This window comes from Protopterus annectens, chromosome 5.part0 (assembly GCF_019279795.1).
Source record: "Protopterus annectens isolate FY-2018-M chromosome 5.part0, PAN1.0, whole genome shotgun sequence".
Lineage (NCBI taxonomy): Eukaryota > Metazoa > Chordata > Ceratodontiformes > Protopteridae > Protopterus > Protopterus annectens.
In genome coordinates, this window is record NC_056735.1 from 113,216,144 (window position 1) to 113,239,110 (window position 22,967).

A 22,967-nucleotide genomic window follows, 5' to 3' on the forward strand; every position below is an offset into this window, starting at 1 on the left:
GACATATAGTACAAAGGTAGAACTCCATATTTGAATGTATAGGAGTAATTTCTTATACCTAGGCTGAAAACATTATATTATTAGATGTGTATACATGGGTGAAGAGTGAGACAGCAGATGGCAAACATTGAAAACCATGGCAAATTAGCCAGGTGTATGAAAAAAGGAAAAACATATTGAAAATGATGTATCATGAAGAACTAAAATTGCAGTATATAAATAATGGTGGTGAAAATGTATGGGTGATAGGCAGAAAAAGCTGAGATTGTGTGCTGTGCTCTGTGAGGGATGGGGTGGGAGACAGAGAGATGATATAGATTTGGTGGCGTGAGACAGGAGGAAGAAGAGGAAAAGTGAAGGATGTGCATAGGTAGGCAGAAACTAAAATCAAGACTTTGGGATCAATTTCTTCTGGGATGAGCAGTGGCAAATGCAGGACTGAGGTGCTTTTTGAGATTTACCTTAAAAGTTTCTAGTTTGTTATTTGTTTGGGTGGGTAGAGTTCCAGATTTTAGAAACATAGCTGAAATAGAATGCATCTCCCGATGTACTGCAATTTATTTATGGGGATTAATAGTTTGCCTTGGTAGTGGTTATTTCTGCTTAGGTTATACTGCTTTATCATAGATTTTAAGGCTCTGCATTTGTCCAGATTATATATTAAATTGTGTACAACTAAAAGCTGGGATTGGTAAAATGTGTTAGTGAGTTCATGCCAAATTAATATTCCAGTTATGACTTACAGTTAAACAGTTTAGCACTAATGCAATGCCTTGATATTCTGTTTATGTACCTTCTGAATTGTGTTTTTCACCTTTACTCATGAAGTCACTGACTTTGCAGAACTCTGAAAACACAATGCCTAAGCTGCTAAGAGCAGCAAAGGAAGGAATTCCATGTGCGTACATTTTAAGGAAAGCTTGAATGTAAATATGTTGGTAATTTGTTCAATATGTGTAAATTGACAGTCACTAATATAAAAAATAAATTTGGAGTTAGTACAACGTAAACAAAAATAAACAGCAGGCTGGATGGAAAACATCATGAAATATTTTATTCACTAAAGTTAGATTTGATAAATCTTACTTTCATCTCCTGTTTCATATTCAAACTTCTGGCTGTAACCACTATAACCATTTCCTGTCCTTGCGCGGATATGAAATATATACTTGGTAGATGGTTTCAGCCCAGAGATGATTACACTCGGAGCCTTTGTTCGTGTTGAAGAATAGCTCAGCTGTTCCTGTTCCTATTGAGAAAGAGAAAAGAAACAAAAATAATATTTCACCTTAAAGATCTACTTTATTTTATTTTCAGTTAGGGATCAAGTCTTTCAGAACAACCAAAGGAGTGTTATGAAAAGCTATTTAATTAAGCACAGACATTATGATAGCTTGTGGGCTGTTAAGGTTCCATACGTCATTCACCTTTCAATGTTATGCCATGTTTTCAGTAATACTGGATCTGAATATAAGCCTATACAATATAGGCATCGCTCCATCTGCATATATTTATTACCCCAACTCCATCCTATCCACTTTTACTTCCTTGGGGTAAATATGTGGTTACTGAAGAACCACGTTAAAACATATCTTTCTTCATTTTTAGAACTTTGGAATGTGATAATCTTTATATCCATAGCTGTAGAAGATGGATGTACACTTAGGAACTTACTGCATGTGGGTCTACTATGCTGGATCAGAATGTGCAAGCTCTAAACGGTAAACTTGTATAGTTGTGCATGTAGCCCACAACAACCTCAAGGACATATAAGCTCTAAACCTATATGATTAGTGTGCATGGAAATGCATGCAAGTGTTTCAGACCTGTAAATAAGCATTTCTGTAAGTGAGGTATAACTGAAAGCTCCCTTATTTATATATATTCTTACTCTAAGGTCATACCAACTCAAAGGAAGAGAGATCATTCTTAAAATATGATAAAAAATATTTGCTACTTATTGTCACTGTGAATTTAAGCTTGAAATATAGATAATAATGTACCTCTGAGGCTCACACATAGGAGAGAAATAGAGACATCACTCAAACTATAAAAAACAATACTTTGGTGCTCACATGCGTACGTGCACACACACGCATGCACGTGCACACACACACACACACACACACACACACACACACACACACACACACACACACACACACACACACACACACACAGCAACATAAGCAAACGGGCTTTGTTGAACTTTATGATTATTAAAAGGTTGAAAAGTTTACATAGTGTGCCTATGTTCACATATCTGCTTCTAACCATTGTTAAACTATAGCATCCCTTATTATTTCCAAATCTGAATGTATTTCTTTAATGGAAACTCACATAACCACTTCAACTAGTCATGAAGAATTCATGGATGCATTTACAACAGGAAGATGACTGGGGCTAAGCATGCACAGTAAGTGACAACCACACCTTTTTGTATTTTCCATCCAGAACTCTACATAGCCATGACAGGGAGTCACAAGTTCAGACCAAAGCAAAGGAGAGAGGTGTACAGTACAGCACAACTGAACAATAAAATATATGGAATATGCAAAACAAATGACAAATACTGATTTTTTCTATAAAAATAGAGATTGATAAAACTGAAGAAGTATGCAAAGTGTTATAGTAAGATCGAAGTCTCCAATATTTTGACGTAGATGCAGGAAATCACAGATTGGATCTATAGTATGTTATCTGGTTCTTCATGTTTGTTTGTTTGTTTGTGTCTTTCAGCTTTTCCCGGTTAGGGGTTGCCATTAAAGTTAAATAATTATGCATTAGCCCAAAATATAAAATCAGATAACAGACAGAAGGTATTGTTATATGGAAGGAGACAAAGTATACAAAATCTATGATAACATGGAAGAGTAAACAGAAATAGTGACACCGAGACGCAAGGTTTCCATGTTGTTATTCCATACTCAAGTATGGGTCTAATGCAACTAACAAACCAAAGACGAGTATGTACCATGATATTTTGAAATGTAGAGCAGTATCCTGCAAACTTAAATGAATACAACATTAGCCTGGAAACTCTATAAACTATAATTAACCATATATTAACTCATGCATGTATGTATGTATGTATGTATTTATTTATTTATTTATTTTGTAGTTAACATTTGTTAAAAAGGGGAAAGTAAACTTGTCAAGGCACTGTATTCAGTCAAGACATGGGTCGTAAAGGCTATTTATTTTATTTATTTTACATTTGTTAACCGGGCTAGTCTAACTGGATATATTTCCATTTTCAGCAGAGGCCCGGGGAGAAAAGCTCCACATGTAGACAGGACGGATACAACATAACAAAAAATACATAACAACAGATTAACATAACAGATTAAAAAGTGGTAGGTCTTTCACTCCAAGACAAGAATGATTAATTATATTCTAAAGGTATAAACAACATGTTCAACATAATTTCATCTTTGGAACCAATTAGAGAAAGCATGAAACCAAGGAAAAGAGAGAACATTAATCGAAAGAAGGTACAGAGTTAAAGAGATATGTATTGCCAGAAGAGAGAGACAAATAGCCATGAGGAGGAGAAAACCAAGAAAATTTTAATCAGGCTTAGAGCAGGAACATATCCAGTGGTTTTAAGGTGAACTCTTAGTTTTTGTTTAAACAGAGCAGTAGATGCAATTGAAGTAAGTTCGGAGGAAGTTTATTCCAGTGTTTCCCAATGGCATTTGAGAAAAGGAATCACCAGCAAGGTTATTAGATTTGGTTAAGGTAACTAGCAGTTTGCTAGAAGAGGAGTGAGTTCAGGTTTGAGTAGGGGCTTAAGAGGTTAGAAAGAGCAGGTGTATTAAGAGGTTGGTAAAAAGCTCTTTGGACAAACATAAGTTGGGATAGAAGCAACATGTTTGTCAGTTCAAAGTTAAGTTGTTGCAGATTCAGACAATGGTGGGTTCTAAATTGTTTTCCAGTAACAAATCTAGCTATGTTATTGTAAGTGGTAGACAGTTTAGAGAGATTGTTTTTCTTGAGATTAGTGTAGATAGGTGAGGCATAGAGAAGTGTGGAAATAAGATGTGAGTGGGCAAGATTCACTTTTGCTGGGAAGGTTAAAAAAGTTTTGATTCTATATAGAGAGCCAAGTTTCCCATTTACAGATTTAATGGTATTATTGATATGAAAGTCGAAGGAGAGATTGTTATCAATCGTGACACCTAGCAATTTGGTAGTAGAGTCAGGTAATATAATGGTTCCATTATTCGACACGCTATGACAATATAAAGGCAAGAAAGAACACTCAGCAACTCACAAATGTTTTAAAAATGTTACAACATCCTGGCAGATAAGTTCAGTGCTATCTTTACCCCCCCCCCAAAGGGCCCATCTCTACACCGGAAAAATGCAAAGTTCCTGTAATCACGGCTGCACAGGTAAAAAACACACTCTCCAAAGCCAAGAACACAGCATCAATGGGACCTAACAACATCCCAGGCTGCGTTCTACATGAACTACAAAATGAACTGGCACCCCACCTAAGCACCATGTTCAATCACAGTCTCACCTCAGGCTTTGTGCCCACTGAATGGTGCACAGCAACGGTTATCCCACTCCACAAAGAGGGAGCCACCACGGACCCCTGAACTGCTGCCCCATTAGCCTAATGAGCCTGGCCTGCAAGGCCATGGAACATATCATCATGGAACTTATAAACAAAGACATTGGTAATCTCCAAACTCTGGACTCCCCCCACCTCAGTTTGGGTTTGTAAAAGACAGATCGTGTCTCCTAAACCTGATTGACTTCATTGAAGCAGTCACTAAAGCCGTACACGAGGGTAAGGTGGTTCACATAGCCTATCTAGAGCTCGCCAAGGCTTTTGACACCATCCCCCACTCTGGAATTATAGATAAACTCACTAAACCAGGTATAAATCCCTATGTCACAAAATGGGTTGCCAACTGGCTCACTGACAGAACCCACACTGTGAAAGTAGCAGACTCTAAATCTGACTTACGACCAGTGACAAGTGGAGTACCACAAGGTTCAGTCCTGGGTCCTCTCCTGTTTGGTATCTACTTCTCTACAGGCTAACACAGAAGGTCTTTGGCTAACGAAGTTCGCAGATGACTGCAAACTAGGAGCCACAACTGAAACTCCTAATGATGTGGACATCCTACAAAAGGGCCTCACTGAAACATATGCCTGGTGTCAAAGCCATGGCCTCAAGCTCAATGGCAAAAAGTGCACTGTCATCCCCTTTGGTAAAAACTCTGTACCCATGGGCTGCCACATAGGTGGTAGTCTACTTAACACAGAAAGTGTGATGAGACCTTGGGACACAGGTGGACAGTAGTCTCTCCTTTGATAATCACTTCACCACAGTAGTCAGGAAATCCTTCTACATGGCACACCAAATCACAAAAGGGTTCTCATCTAGGAAAATGAGGTCATTGTTCCCCTCTGCTCATCACTCATTAGACCCATTATAGAGTACAATGTCCCTTTTGGTATGTACTTCACAAGACATCTACAATAACTGGAAAGGCCAAAGAAATACCTCACAAAGAGAATTACTGTCCTCAAACAGATGCCCTATGCAGACCATCTCAAAAAACCCCAGCTTTAATCTGTCGCATATCGCCTACTCAGAGGTGATCTCTGCCTAACATACAATGCTATGTCAAACCCAGAGCTGTTGGACATGCTCCACTTAAAGAAATCCCAATCCCTCCAAGCTACATGATGTAGGGACCTAAACCTTGTCACCACAATAAACAGAACATGCTGAAGAGAGAGATTCCTGTCCCAGAGACTTCCCATACTCTGGAATAAACTACCTATCTATATCAAACAAAGCTTCTCATTAGCACTCTTCAAGAAAAATCTTGATGATTGGAATGGTAATAGGAAATTCACCCCGGGGATCACCTCTGTGGCTCTGCTCAACAGGGGCACAGGAAAATAATTTTCTTGGGTGGCGAAAGTCAGGGTACCTTTTTGGCTAGATTCTATAGGCCCTAGGGCCAATAGCCTAGTACCTACCTATGAACCTATGAACCTATGAGCAAAGGTAATATAAGGCAATTAAATATCAGTAATACATAGTCATAAAGGTAGAAGAAACATACATGTGGGATAAAACAAACAAGAAAAAATAGGAGGATTGTTTGTGGAAGTGTTGTGGGGTAAAGCACCTGAAGGTTACCCCCTACTATCCACAAATTTTCTGGCAGAGTGGTTTAACTTTATGCTGAATGCCATGTTAAGGCCATTTACAAACCAGTTCAAGAGGCAGTGAGACAAGTATATTCCCCAGTCTCTCTTTGCTTAATTGCCCCAGGAATCTACAGGTTTTGCATCATTTGAGCTACTGTATGGACAGAAGGTAAAGAGTCCCCTGGATTTAATTCATAATAAATGGGAGGAGGAGTGGGATTTCCACAAAAAGTCTGTTATGGAGTATGGACTAAACCTCGTGAATGTACCAAAGAGTACCTTTGTCAGGCACAACAACAGCAAAAGGATTGGTATGACACACAGACATTGTCAGAGAGTATCCTGTAGGGCACAAGTGATTATACTTATTCCTGTGAGATACAGCAAGCTGCAGACAGCCTAAGAGGGCCCTGTCACCATTATAAAAAGAGAGGCTGATGTCACCTGCATTATGGAGACACCAATCAGGAAACAAAGCATAAGCTCTATCATATTAACTTCTTGGTGATGCTTGATCTGACAGCTTGGTAGATGGGGTAGCCTTTCCCCACAACTACCTCTTAGCCAGGTTTAGCAAATTGAAACAGTATTGCAAGAATTTGGAAGTTTGCTTACTAGTAGGGCAGGTTATATCCATCACTTAGAAACCAGACCCTAGCAACTCTCAAACAAGTTTCTTATAAGATCCTAGCAGCTCTCAAACAAGTTTCTTATAAAGTCCCAGAAAGAGTTGCACATAATCTATAAGAGGAACTTTAGGATATCTAGGAACTTGTGATAATCCAGGAATCCAACAGTACCTGGGCCTCACCAGTTATGGTGGTGTCAAAGAAGGATGGCAGTACCTCATTCTGTATGTACTACAGGAAAATGAACAGCCACAGAGCATCACTTTCAAAATCATATTCAGGAAAGGTCAATGGAAAACACCATCAAAAGACAAGTCACAAGTGATTCAGTAGAGTCTGAATTAGGTCCCCTATCTGATGTTAAAGGCAGCAAGAGTCATTAGCTTTAAGTAAGGTTAACTTGACCGAAAACTGCAGACAGCTACCCTCTAAAGCCAGGCATAGGTCAACATTTGTTCCAACTTGTCCTGATTATATTCAAGAGTTCATTGTACAGGTAGATGTTTCTAACAATGGAGCAGGGGCGGTAATTTTCTCTGAGGAAGAGGAGCACTTGTTTGTACTTGTATTTGTACTTAAGTCACAGGCTTCAACTCAGAAAGGACTCTAGTAGTCACATAGAAGGAACGTATGGTTAAAGTCTGGGCTTTACGCAAGTTATGACCTTACCTATATAACAGAAAGATCACTGTGGTTAAAGGCCATAGCCCATTAATACTTATAATGCTTTCCAGAGCATCAGCAATCTGTGCAATAATCTGTGCAACAGCTCTCTGGAAGATCTCAAGTGCTGAAGAAATGCCAGTGACATTCTTTCTAATCTGTATGTTCATAAAAGTGTGCATAATAAACACAATCTTTAACCATTTAGAACAACTTAGGTTTGCTTCAGCTACCGGGAAATATTTGGCTATGGTTTCCCTTCACAATCTCGAATTACTGAATGCTCAAAATTCAGTTACTCGAGACTGTAAAGTCGAACCAACAAAAATCCCAAAACCCACAAGCACGAAAACAAAAAACCCAGAACATACAGAACACGTACACCACACAACATGCACACCATACAACCCACATCACATAAACTACAAGCCCTACACTGCATGCATGCAGGGGGCAAGCCCCCCTGCACTCCCCATGTGGGGGGGCTGCACCCCCACACCCCCTACTTATATATTCTAACTCCGTGATTGCACTAATACACAAAATAAAAAACACCACACAGACATTTTACACTGCCTCGCACACACACACACACACACACACACACACACACACACACACACACACACACACACACAAATACAGACACATCCAACACTCACACTCATACTCCCACCTCCCTACCCTTACCCACACACACAACTTACAAAACACACACATACACTCACTTACCTTCACTTCCGTAAAACATCCCAACTCACACACTTCCCATCCCGTAGCTGACATGCATAAGCGCAAATTCGAGATATTTGAATTCGCACTTATGCAGATTCGCGCTTATGGGTTTTCGACTTTCCAGTCTCAAGTTACTGAATTTCGAGTATTCAGTAATTCGAGATTGTGAATGGGAACCTTGGCTACTGGCATCACAGGAACAATAAATTCAACAGTTTTTTTTTTTTTTTATGAATAATGATCCCTTTGATATGTTCTGTTCGCTGTCGATCCATATAGAGTCTGATCTTGTCTGGTTTAATTAAAGTGCCTATACAGTTCATCTGTGGCATATGCTACAATGTCTTAGGTTTATAGGTAAGTACTAGACTAGCAGCCCTTGTAGGCCATTTAAGGCAAGCCAATTTCCCTTCAAAGGTGAAAATTAAACCCTGTACCTTGTGTCTGTGAGGAAAACACCTTAACCATTATGCAAATCGCTGATGACTGTCTTTCAAACTCTGTCTGCCACTATCTTCCCCTGAGCCATTTCCAGGGCTTGCTAGTCAAAGTGATGGAGACCCTTATAGTTGGTGTTATCGACGAGCAATTTAAGATTGCTTTGACAGTGTTATCACAGAAAAACTGAGATGGTGTGCCAGTTAATCTCCTTGTACATTAAATGTATTAGGTTCATAGGTTCATAGGTTGATACTAGGCTATTGGCCCTAGGGCCTATACAAGCCTATCCATAACAATTCCCTGGCTATTTTTCCCACACTATTTACTTCACTGGACCCCTGTCTAGCAGGGTGACTGACGTGATCTCTAGGGTGAATTTCCTTTCTCTCATCCAATCATCAAGGTTCTTTTTGAAGAGGGCCAAGGAGGTGCTCTGCTTGACATGTATGGGCAGTCTATTCCAGAGTCTGGGGAGTCTCTGGGTTAGGAACCCATCCAGCCAGCATGTTTTGTTTATTGTGATGACAAGGTTTAGATCCCTGGAGCGTGTGACTCTGAGGGATTGGGATTTCTTTAAGTGTAGCATGTCCAACAGCTCTGGGTTTGACATGGCCTTGTATGTTAAGCAGAGATCACCTCTGAGTAGACGATATGTGACAGAGTATAGCTGGAGTTTTTTAAGGCAGTCAGCATAGGGCATCTGCTTTAGGTCTGTGATTCTTTTAGTGAGGTATTTCTGCGGCCTTTCCAGTTGCTGCAGATGTCTTGAGAGGTACATACCAAATGGGGCATTGTATTCTATAATGGGTCTAATGAGGGATGAGTACAGTGGGGCAATAACGTCCTTTTTTCTGGATGAAAAGCTCTTAGTGATTAGGTGTGCCACATAGAAGAATTTCCTGACTGTTGTGGTGATGTGGTTACTGAAGGTGAGACCACTGTCCACCTGTGTCCCTAAGTCTCTTATCACACTTTCGGTGTTTAGTGTTGTGCCACCTATGTGGTAATTCACGGGTACATGTTTTTTTCCCAAAGGGGATAACTATACATTTCTTGGCATTGAGCTTGAGTCCATGGCTCTGGCATCAAGCATCTGTTTCTATAAGGCCCTTTTGTAGAGTATCCACATAATTTGGGGATTCAATAATGGTTCCCAGTTTGCAGTCATCTGCGAACTTTGTTAGCCAGAGTCCCTTAGTGTTGGCCTGTACTTCAGAGAAGTAGATGCCAAACAAGATCAGTCCCAGGACTGAACCCTGAGGTACTCCACTTGTCACTTGTCTGGAGCTGGATTTGGAGTCGGCTACTTTTACAGTGTGGGTTCTGTCAGTAAGCCAGTTGGCAACCTATCGAGTGACGTAGGGATTAATGCCCAGCTTAGTAAGTTTATCTATGATTCCAGAGTGGGGGATGGTGTCAAAGGCCTTGGCGATGTCCAGATAGGCTGTGAGGACTGCCTTACCCTCATCCATGGCTCTGGAGACTGATTCGAAGAAGTCAATCAGGTTCAGGAGACAAGATTGGCCCTTCACAAACCCAAACTGGGTAGGGTCCAGTGTTTGAAGGTTGCCAATATCTTTGTTTATAAGTTCCATGACAATACGTTCCATGGCCTTGCAGATCAGGCTCATCAGACTGATGGGGCGGTAGTTCCTGGGATCCAAGGTGGATCCCCCTTGTGGAGTGGGATAACTGTAGCTGTGCATCACTCAGTGGGCAAAAAGCCTGAGTTGAGGGTATGATTAAACATGACACTTAGGTGAGGTGCCAGTTCATTTTGTAGTTCATGTAGAATACAGCTCGGGATGTCATCTGGTCCCATGGATGCTGTATTCTTAGCTTTGGAGAGTGCGTTTTTTACCTGTGTGGCCATTATTACCGGAATTTGGCAATCTTACAGTATTAAGATGGGCTGTTTAGGGGGGTGAGAGGAGGGTGAAGTTGGTACTGAATCGATCTGCCAGGATATTGGCAATATCCTTGGGATCAGTGTATTTAATGCCATTCTGTTGTAGCTCAGAGCAGGTCTTAGCATTGTCATTTATATTCTTGACATAGTTATAGAATGCCTTCTGGTTGTCTTTGGAATCTTTGGCAATTTTATTTTCATAACTAGCTTTGGAGGATTTTACGAGGGATCTCAGCTTCTTACTGAGACTAGTAAGGGAGTTTTTTGCATACTGGGATTTTCCTCTTTTCTGCAACAGTTTCTTCCTTTTGTTGTAAAGTTTGTTTATGGCAGGGGACCACCAGATTGGCTTCCTTTTTTTGGAGGAGAGCATCTTGGTTCTATTTGGGATGGCACGATTCATGCATGAGTGGATGTGCTCGTACAGTGCCTTATTTGCAAATATTATAAATGTTTAAAAGTCTCAATTCATTTTGCAAAGCATTCAACACAAATTCTTGCATCAGTTTGCTAGCAGAAGGTAAAAAGTCTAAATGTTTGCATAGTTTGCAATCATTTCTACATCCTTTTTTGTTTTTATTTTAAGGCTTAGTCATTGGTTTCTTCCATGAGGCTGAACATTTTTGTTTTAATCAATTTATTATTGGATCCATTATTTTTTTGTTTATCTCTTTAAGGTCCTGATTTGAAAAAAAAACATTGAGTCCTGAGGATCTTTTGATACCAAGAATATCAGTACAAGTTGACAAAGCACTAACTTTAGGAGAGGCAGTTGTACAAGTGTGCTTTGTGAGTGTGGCTACACTCAGACTCAGCTCTACGTCTAGTATAACTAAAATGCCTGTCAATTTCTTTAAGATGACTCTGATGGTGTGAATGCTTATGTTGCTAACACAACACCCCTAATATAGACCTTCTGCCTTTAACATCAAATAGGGGACCTAATACAGACTCTCCTGTGTCACTTGACACTTGTCTTTTATGTTGTTTTACAGTGGACAATATAGAGTCTTAATCTTTGGAAAATGAAAAAAGGGTTGGGAGGGTGGCCTAATGGTTAAGGTGTTTGCCTTACAAACACAAAGTGCAGGGTTTGAGTCTCACAAGGGATAATTGGCTAGGCTTAAAATGGCTCGCAAGGGCGGTTAGCCTAGTACTACCCTATGAACCTATGAGATAAGAAAAAAATTCCAATTTTTATATACTTTATTTTTCTTATTCATTGCATACTACACTTGCTCTGAATGCGTTCACCTTCCTGAATATGACTTTTAAGGTGATGCTTTGATTTTCTCAGTGTCAGTCTTCCTTTGAATTTCTTTTGTCCAGGTAAAGGTTTTCATAAGATTCTTTGCACTTACAGTCCATGTGCATATTAAATGTAATATTTTGCATCTCCCTAACATTATCCTTTCGACCTCTGTTTTGCACAATTTTGATGGATCCTTTCATTATATGGTCACGACTAGGTATAGTGGGAAATCTTTCTGAGCTAGCCTCCATGTTACATTTATTTCTGGTGATAACATCTAGTATATGTTATGCCCTCATCTAGGATTTAGGAATTTTAGCTATCTATATGAATTCCTGGTCATATAACAAATTACTTAAAAGTTTCAACTTTATAGTATATCAGTCTTAAGAAATGTCACATAGGATCCCACCACACCCTAAGCTGATATTTTGAGTGATACAAGAAGTCCAGCACCTTAGTAAAGTCACAGGAGGTCTGTAGATGCCTGACAGAGCAAACTCCTCTTGTCTCCTTTTAATATTACCATAATCATTGTGTTGTTTCTATTGCTGAATAAAACATTCATGATTGACAAATCCTTATGATCAAGATGAAGAAACTATGAGCCCATATTCTATCTTAACTCCTATTCCAGAACCAAAGCAGTGTCTGTGATGCAGCATACAGAACACTCACTCCACTTTGGTACAGAAGGCTTTGGGTTTTATTCCCTCAATGGCTAGATGGAAAGCTGACACTGCAGTGCATTATAAAGGGGTTGCTATATTCCTTAGTGTGTCATCCTTTGGATGAGATTTTAAACCGAGGCCCTGTCTGCTTGAGTTGCTGGTAGCTCAGGTGGATGTAAGAGATTACATGTCACCTGTCAAGAAGAGTAAGGTAAGTTCCCCGATGCCCTAGCAAAATTTCCACTAGAAGTTTAAAATCCCACTTTGGGTTTCTCCTGATAGGATACCACTAGCCTAGTGCTACTATCCCTGTCAACAAAAGGCAAATGTAGCCTAAACATGTAAACACTTATATGTCACTATATCATTTCACAATATTTTATTTTCCCATAAAGAAAAATAAAATGAAACATAAACAACATAAGTGATAACTGTGTGTGTACGAGTGCACACACATATATGTGTGTGTGTGTGTGTGTGTGTGTGTGTGTGTGTGTGTGTGTGTGTGTGTGTGTGTGTGTGTATGTGTTTGCACGTAATGTGTGAGAATGTATACATGTACGTGTATGAAGTCATCTACAATATATACAAATATTTCCACACATAATACCAGCTTTTTGTGTTATTTAGAGCAGAACACTAGACATAACTCTGCTGAATGACTGCATAACAGGACATCGGTGAAATATGTTTAGCTTGAGTCAGGTGAAAATGGAATGTTAACGGAATTGTAATAGGCTCCTGTGGGAAACAGAGAAACAGTCATCAGGGGAGGAAAGACAAGATAAGTTATAAGCGGTACTGCCTTAAGTCAGTAATTTATATCATCTCTATATGACATTTGGCAGTTCTAGGCGGGAGAGATATTGTGTATCTCAAATAAATCTAATAAACACATAGCCTCCTTGAAACTGTTCCTGTCCTTTTAGACAAGGCTTTAAGCACAGTCAGAGAGTAATTTCACATAAAAAGAAATACTCATGAAAAAAAGCCATTCATAGATCAAGATTTCTCACTTTAGTCAAGAGTCAGTGTGAAACATATTTTACAACGTGAAAGGTGATATAATTCACTATGAAGGAGAAATCATTTTCACTGTGAATAGTTCATTTTCGATTACCCTTTTTAAAAGTGACTACCAGTCTGAAAGCTGTGTAAACCACAATAAACAAGCAGCTGTAAATCTGAACACAGTACACAGTAAAGATAATTAACTATGTAACGTTTGCTGTGTGAGGTCTTTCTGTTATAGAAGGAAAGTTATGTAATCAGCTTCAGCAGGTCAAGTAACTTGAAAATCTCAATGCATCACAATGGTGTATGAATTACCGACTCCTAGGATATAGGTCTTTGGTTCAATTCCTAGCTGGGGTATCTTTTGAGTGGAATTTGCATGTCATTTCTGTGTGTTTGTTTAGTTTGCTTGTTTTTACCAAGATTTATGTGTTTTTTCCAACACCTCAGAAACATTTTGGTAGGCAGAGTGGAGATGTTTTAAATTGTTCCTATATGTATATATGCGATTATGCCTGTGATTTGTGTCGGACTAACTTCATTTCAGATTGTCTTATTCCTTGTACCTACTGGTTACCAGGATAGTCTTTGGTTCCCATGACTGAATGAGATACAGCAGGGATGGAAAATGGAGAGTCTCATGGGTATAGCAGGCTGAAGTCTACAGGAAAGATTGTATAAACTGTCATCTCTGCAGATTACTGTTACTGGACAACACCAGCTTATTAAAATGTATATTAATTTCAGTTTACTAATGATGCTATAATATGATTGTTAAAAAGCAAATATAATTTGTATGCAGGGCTGGGAAAAATTCAGCTTTATAAGCCCACAGTATTGCTGTTTTTTTTACTGCATTCTTTTAGTATGTAATAATAGAGAATAGTAAGTGTTGCATGAAGTGAGGCATGTAGTTATACAAAAAGTTATTTGCTAGCCTGACTCCTCCAGGCTAAGATTGCGTTGTTGCTAGAGCAGGTTTGAAACATCCAAGGTCAGAATCAAGACCCCTTGGAAGCAGATGAATCATGTATAGGAAGGTGTTCACATGAAGTCTAAAGTGAAAATCACGAGAGATGAGGACATTTGCAAAGTTTTCTATTGGACACAGTCATTATAACGTCATGAAACTGCATGAGCAGTTTGATAAGAAAATGTATAAAATTACAGTTTTTGTATGTAAAGTAAGAATGCTTCACCAAGAATTATAAAGAATAACTCCCAGCGCTGTAAGAATAAAATTTCTGTTTGTGCATCCTGAAGTGCTGCTCCTGACTAGAGGCATATAAGGTAAATTCTTAATGTTATTTATTTATGACTTTAACAATTTGGTGCCGTTCTCTGGATCTGAATTTTGGTATGGCTGCAGGGCAGTTCTGGAATAGGGCCCATCACAGATTTTCTGTGAATTCCACACTGCTTTGTATGGAATAGTCAGAGACTCAGATGTGCAGCTATTCAGGGTGTGCAAACATACTAGCCTTGGCAGGGAAATTATTTTGTAAGGAAAAAAGGTTGGTTTGTGTTTTTTTTTTCTTTCTCTCTTTTAGACAATTTTAGCAAAATGTAGTATACGTGCAAGACTGTGTTTGTAGTATAACTTCATGACTGTGTCTGTAGTATAACTTCATGACTGTGTCTGTAGTATAACTGCATGACTGTATCTGTAGTATAACTGCATGACTGTTTGTAGTATAACTTCATGACTGAGTCTATAGTATAAGTGCATGACTGTGTTTGTAGTATAACTTCATGACTGTGTCTGTAGTATAAGTGCATGACTGTGTCTGTAGTATAACTGCATGACTGTGTTTGTAGTATAACTTCATGACTGTGTCTGTAGCATAAGTGCATGACTGTGTTTGTAGTATAAGTGCATGACTGTGTCTATAGTATAAGTGCATGACTGTGTTTGTAGTATAACTTCATGACTGTGTTTGTAGTATAAGTGCATGACTGTGTTTGTAGTATAACTTCATGACTGTGTTTGTAGTATAAGTGCATGAGTGTGTCTGTAGTATAACTGCATGACTGTGTCTGTAGCATAAGTGCATTACTGTGTCTGTACTCTAAGTGCATGACTGTGTATGTAGTATAAGTGCATGAATGTGTCTGTAGTATAACTTCATGACTGTGTTGTAGTATAACTGCATGACTGTGTCTGTAGTATAACTTTATGACTGTATCTGTAGTATAACTGCATGACTGTTTGTAGTATAAGTGCATGACTGTGTTTGTAGTATAACAGCATGACTGTGTTTGTAGTATAACTGCATAACTGTGTTTGTAGTATAACTTCATGACTGTGTTTATAGTATAAGTGCATGACTGTGTCTGTAGGATAAGTGCATGAATGTGTTTGTAGTATAACTGCATGACTGTGTCTGTAGTATAAGTGCATGACTGTATTTGTAGTATAACTGCATGACTGTGTCTGTAGTATAACTGCATGACTGTGTTTGTAGTATAACTGCATGACTGTGTTTGTAGTATAACTGCATGACTGTGTTTGTAGTGTAAGTGCATGACTGTGTCTGTAGTATAACTTCATCACTGTGTTTGTAGTATAAGTGCATGTCTGTGTCTGTAGTATAACTTCATGACTGTGTTTGCAGTATAACTGCATGACTGTGTTTGTAGTATAACTGCATGACTGTGTTTGTAGTGTAAGTGCATGACTGTGTCTATAGTATAACTTCATGACTGTGTTTGTAGTATAAGTGCATGACTGTGTCTGTAGTATAACTTCATGACTGTGTTTGTAGTATAAGTGCATGACTGTGTCTGTAGTATAACCTCATGACTTTGTTTGTAGTATAAGTGCATGGCTATGTTTGTAGTATAAGTGCATGACTGTTTTTGTTTGACTGAGTGGTTGTAAGATATACAAGTAATAGTGGGAGAATGCCACAGTAAATGAGAGTAGTAAATGTATGTGCACATACAGCACAAGGAGGTGCCTTGTGTCGAGGGCGGTACCTGCAGGATTGAAAGGTAAGAAGTAAGAGAGATGTTTTATTCTGTCAATGTATGAATGTATGAGAGAAAGAAAAAAAAAAGTTAAAAGCTAAAAATAAAGTTAAAACAATGTCATGAGCCAACCGCATGATTGGGACATAGACTGTAAACTGTTAAAACAAGTTCATGAGCCCATAGCATGATTGGGACATAAACTATATACTGTTAAAACAAATTCATGAGCCTACTACATGATAGGATGTAGAGGTATGTGTTTTTAAAATAAATTCATGAGCCCAAAAGCACATTGGGACTTAGTGTGATTGCGTGAAAATACCCTCAGAGGGTCCGAACGTGTGGTTAGATCTGGACACAGTACCTATCCGCCTCGTTATCCCGACCACAATGCTGGAGCTGTAACTTTTGAGCTTGCGCAGGGACGAAAGCAAGGGAGTGCTGTGGGAAAAGCTGACCAAAACCTTTCCTCTGTTGCTGCATGGTGACAGACTTCCTACCCTTCCCTCCCTTTATGGTGTGTGGATTACTACAGTTATTTTCTGTCTTCGGAATTGCCAAAATCCAGGAGATGTAAGGTAAGCCTAACATTTTTATTACTGATTTATAAAATAAGAAAAATGGGAGCAAAGTTAAGCAGCGAGATCAGATGCCTGAAAAGGAAACCCCTGCATGTTTTATGTATTTTAACTATGGGAAGGAAAATTGTAAATATCTGGTTTCAGCTTACTAAGAATTGTGCTGGTGGGATATTTCCATTAAATTGAACTTATGATAAGACTAAATTGCTGACACTGAAAGGTATTTTGGAAGAAAAGAAAAGCAAAGTAAGTGGGGAACAAATTACAGCATTTTATTATTGTACAGTGAAGCACTTAGGGAAAAGGAGTCAGCATTAAGAGGGTTGCAGGATGTTAATAATAAATTGTTGCAACAAGTAAAAGAGGTTAAAAAGGCAGTACACACCAGTAAAAAGGGATCCCTTTGTCCTGTCTTAGCAGGTTTGGAACAAACTGAGGATGGCCAAAAAGCAGAAACTTCTGAAGAGGATGATAATCCTCCAGTAGCTACAGCACCCCCACCCCCATATGCACCAGTACAGGTACCTCCTGTACAAGACTCAGTTGTTTCTCAGACTCTTACCTTTCAATCTACTGGCTATTGGACACCCAGTTCACGTGATACTGGTACATCTCAGACTGGTTCCCCTGTTTAATATTCATCTTTTGAACAGGCATCTGCAGTGGAGGGAGGGGAGTTCTTCTTCCTATCCTTCTCAGACAGCTTCTACTTCCCCAACAAGGGCATTAGTATTTGACACTCCTGTATCTCACCATACATACTCACATGACAGGGTACAACCTCTAAAGGGGATCTATTGGCACCTCTCAGGGAAATTTTAAGGGCTAACAATAGGGAACTTGTTCATCGTCCTTGGACCCCTGCTGATTTGCATACTATGTCTAAACATTTTCCAAATATTAGAGAAGATCCATTAAAATTCAAAGAAGAATTAAAAACTATAATAGAATGTTACAATCCTACTTTGACAGATTTAAATCAACTGCTGAGGGTAGTTATTTCAGATGAAATAAGAAAGCAGTTACTGGAAAAGGCTGAAATAACAGATTTCACTCTCACAAGAAATGCATTAATAGATACACGAACAACATTATTAAACACGATTACAGATGTGTGTCAAGTTAGGACTGACTGGTCTAAAATACAGGCATGTAAACAAAATAAAGGGGAAGCCCCTGCAGACTATTTGAGTCACCTTAAAACAGTATTTGCTAGACACTCAGGAATACCAGACCTAGAAGGGCAAGCTAAGCCAGCTATTGCAGCAGCCTTTGTGCAGGGTCTGCAAGCCCCTGTACAAAATCAAATAAAGCAGGTGCTCATAGACTAGCAAGGGAAGGATTTAGAGTCTTTATTAAGTGCTGCAGATCACTGAACAGAGTATCAGGGAAAATGAAGGAAGGATAGTGAGGATATTAAGGGCTGCACATCACTGTACAGAGTATCAGGGAAAACAAAGGAAGGATACTGAGGATAAGCTGTTAACTTTACAAATCAGGCAGCTGGAACACCCAAGGGGTCGAGGTAAAAGCAGGGGAAGGGGTAGAGGAATTGCTAAAGGATTTAGCAAAAGTGTTGGTCGAGGGGAACAAGGTGCATCTGGTTGGCAATAACGAGCTGGCAGTGCCCCTCCAGCTTCATCTAATACATCCTGCTTTAACTATGGAGAAGCAGGACATTGGAGAGGGGAGTGCACACACAGGCAAATGCAGAGAGCCCAAGATACTTGGACTGAATGGCAACCAAATTATAATAATGCAGTTTTTCCTCCACCATCTCCTCAGACTGGAAGGAGTCAAAAAGCTCCATACTGACCAGGTCAAAAAAAAAATACAGACGTGAATCCTAATCCTCTACTGCCAATAGATCAAATGGGCCCTACGTTAAGATGAAAATAAAAAAAAAAAAAAAAAAAACATTTCTGGTGGACACTGGAGCTACTAGGTCAGGATACAAATTACTTCAGATAATCAAATACCAGTATCAAAAAAGAAAGTAAAGGCAGTTGGAGTAACAAATACCATGGTTACGTATCCTGTTTCAGAACTCATCCCCATTTCTTTAGGTCTGATTAAAGAAAAGCATTCTTTTCTTCTGAGTACTACTGCACCAGTAAACGTACTAGGAAGAGATTTGTTATGTAAGCTGGGTCGTACTATTTACTGTACCCCAGAAGGGGTGTATCTAAATGTTCCAACAGAATCGGAGGGGAACGTATTGGCAGTTTTAGCAGAAGCTGAGGAACAGCCTGCTGGAAGTATACAGGAAAATAAAGAGTTACTACAGCAGGTACCTGCCAACTTGTGGGCTAAGCATGCAAATTAATCAGGTATACTGAAATCAGCAAAACCAGTAAAAATAAAATTAAATCCATCAAAACCTCTCCCCAGAGTTTCACAATATCTATTAAAGCCAGAAGCAGTGCAGGGAATCAAACCTGTAATTCAGTCTCTGATACAGCAAGGAATAATAATACTAGCTAAAAGCCCTTGTACTACTCCTATTTTTCCAGTGAAAAAGCCAGGAAAGGATACTTATAGGTTTGTCCAAGAATTAAGGGCTGTAAATAATGCAGTATTGCCTACTTTTCCTGTTGTTCCAAATCCAGCAACAATACTGAGTTGCATACCACCTACAGCTAGTTACTTTTCTGTGATAGATTTATGTTTAGCATTCTTTTCTATACCTATTCACCCTGACAGAAAGTTTCTGTTTGCTTTCACTTATCACGGACAGCAATATACATGGACACAGTTGCCACAAGGATATACTGAATCTCCTTCATTATTTTCTCAAATTCTAAAAAAAGATTTGCAGAATATGACATTTCCGGGTGGGTGGGTGTTACTACAATATGTAGATGATTTACTAATAGCATCAGACTCCTTTCAGCAATGCCAGCAGAATACCTTGCATCTTCTGACTATCTTTGCAGAGAAGGGACACAAAGTGTCTAGAGAAAAACTACAATTGTGGTCATCTCAGGTATGTTATCTTGGTCATTTAATATCCCAGCATAGCAGGCAAGTGTTACCATCTCATACTGATGCAATATCTAAGGCCTCACGTCCGACTACTCAGAGACAGCTTAGGTCTTTTCTAGGTATGACAGGATACCGCAGACAGCGGATCCCTAACTATGCAGAAATCGCCAAACCTTTGACAAATCTTTTAAAGCAGGAACAGTGAAGAGGAAAATTCATTTCAGAACTTGAAGCAAGCTTTCGCTACTGCCCCAGCTTTAGGATTACCACACTATGATAACTTTTATTTTATTTTGTCATGAAAGAAACAGATTTGCAGAAGTAGTACTTGCCCAAAAACATGGCGACAGCTATCGTCTATTGGCTTATTACAGCACAGCACTTGATTCTGTTGCAAAAGGTTTTCCATCCTGTTTAAGGGCAGTTGCCGCTGCTGCCATTATAGTTAATCTGGCAAAATTGTTGCTGCTTGGGAATGATCTCACAGTAGCTGTCCCTCATTCTGTACATCTCTTTGCTTAAAATGAAAACTCAACCACTCTCGACTGCACGCCAAGCTAGATATGAACTTACACCTTTCTGATCCTTCTATTTCTCTGATCCGCTGTCCTGCTCTAAATCCTGCATCTCTGTTGCCTACTGTTGAGGATGGTGAAGAGCATGATTGTGTGTGTGTGTGTGTGTGTGTGTGTGTGTGTGTGTGTGTGTGTGTAAGTAACTAACTATTTGCTTTCTCCTAGGGAGGACTTAAAGGACACTCCTATACCCAATGCTGACATGCATCTGTTTGTTGATGGTTCCTGTGGAAGAGATCAAACAGGAAAGTTAATCTCAGGAAAAGCAGTCTGCACCAAGGAAACAATATTGTTGCAACAAAGATTAGAGGGTATTCACTCTACTCAAATAGCTGAGCTAGTGGCTTTGCAAAAAGCCTGTGAGTTAGCCAAAGACAAGGTGGCCAATATTTTTACAGACAGCCATTATGCTTTCGGGGTGGTACATGACTTTGGGCAACTTTGGAGAGAGAGAGGGTTTTTAACTTCTTCAGGAAATCAAATTAAAATTTCAGGGTACATAAAATCATTGTTAGATGCACTTTTGTTACCTAAAAAGCTGTGTGTAATCAAATGTTGTGCACATCAAAAGGTGATAAATGTTGTTACAAAAGGTAACAACTTAGCAGACCAAGCTGCTAAACAAGCAGTAACATGGTTACAAATGGTAACAATGTGGCAGACCAAGCTGCTAAACAAGCAGTAACATGGTTACAAAAGGTAACAATGTGGCAGGCCAAGCTACTAAACAAGCAGTGACATGGTTACAAAAGGTAACAATGTGGCAGACCAAGCTGCTAAACAAGCAGTAACATGGTTACAAAAGGTAACAATGTGGCAGGCCAAGCTGCTAAACAAGCAGTAACATAGTTACAAAAGGTAACAATGTGGCAGACCAAGCTGCTAAACAAGCAGTAACATGGTTACAAAATGTAACAATGTGGCAGACCAAGCTGCTAAACAAGCAGTAACATAGTTACAAAAGGTAACAATGTGGCAGACCAAACTGCTAAACAAGCAGTAACATGGTTACAAAAGTTAACAATGTGGCAGACCAAGCTGCTAAACAAGCAGTGACATGGTTACAAAAGGTAACAATGTGGCAGACCAAGCTGCTAAACAAGCAGTAGTAAATTGTTGTAAACAACTTTGTATGTTGACAACAACGAACTACAATAGTAATGATGTGTTTGATTTTGCAAAATTGTCAGCCTTTCAAGCTGAAGCATCACAGGGAGAAGTTCTGAGGTGGCTCAAGGATGTATGGAAAAAATCCTCTGATGGCATATGGCGACATCCGGACGGCCGATTGGTGGTGCCTGCCTCTTTGCTACCTTACCTAGTAAGGGTATATCATCTACCAGCTTATACAGGTAAGACAGCTTTATTTAATCAAATTACCAAAAGTTGGTATGCCCCTCATGTCTCTTTTTTGATACTTCAGTATGTACAAAATTGTAGTATTTGTTTGAAATATAACATAAGCAAACATGCCAATAGCATGTCTGCATGTTTACCTTCACCCTGGGGACCTTTTGTTAATATACAGCTGGATTTCATCCAGATGCCTAAGACTAATAATTTACAATTTATTTTGTTGGTAGTGTGTATGTTCTCAGCATGGATGGAAGCTTACCCATGTCGCAAAGCTGATGCAGTCACAGTTATTAAAAAATTGTAAAATGATTATATACCAAAATTCGGTATACTCAGCATTGTTAACAGTGACCAGGGAACTCATTTTAATAATAATCTGTTTAAAGAGTTATGTAAAGCTTTTAATACTAAGTTGAGTCTTCACTGTCCCAACCATCCCCAGTCATCTGGATTAGTGGAAAGGGTAAACAGGACCTTTAAAAATAAAATTTTGAAGATTTGTGCTGAAACCCACTTAAAGTGGCCCAAAGCCCTTCCCTTAGCATTGATGAGTATGAGGGCCTCACTGAATGCCACCAGAAAATTGAGTCCTTATGAGATATTAATGGGGAGACCCATGGCCCTTCCAGCTCCCCCTCCAGTGGGAAATGCCGATTAAACTTTGTCATATGAAGCTATGATTTCTTATTGTAGGAGACTCCTTAAAAATGTGCAGCAATATCATCAAACAGTAAGAGTAGTATTACCAAAGCCTCCTGACCAGCCCTGTCAACAGCTACAACCAGGTGATTGGGTTTACGTTAAAACTTTTCAGAGGAAAAACTGCCTGAGCCCGAGGTGGAAGGGGCCTTTCCAGGTCCTACTCACCACTGTAATCGCAGTTTGCTGTGCAGGACTATCAACATGGATCCATTTGTCTCATTGCAAGAAGACCTGTTGGGTAGGAACCCCAGACGCATCATTGCAGCCAACAGAGGGAGATCGAGGTGTGACAAATAAA

At 39.3% G+C, this 22,967-nt stretch overlaps 1 protein-coding gene across 1 annotated transcript in view; it reads right to left on the reverse strand.

Moving 5' to 3' along the window:
* The window catches only part of EPHA6 (EPH receptor A6), a 4,848,151-nt gene that overhangs the window by 1,141,490 nt on the left and 3,683,694 nt on the right, over positions 1 to 22,967 (reverse strand). Inside the window, exon 7 of the mRNA XM_044072160.1 lies at positions 1,087 to 1,249. Within this exon, the coding sequence (XP_043928095.1) occupies positions 1,087 to 1,249 (163 nt within the window). The remainder of the gene's footprint in view (positions 1 to 1,086; positions 1,250 to 22,967) is intronic.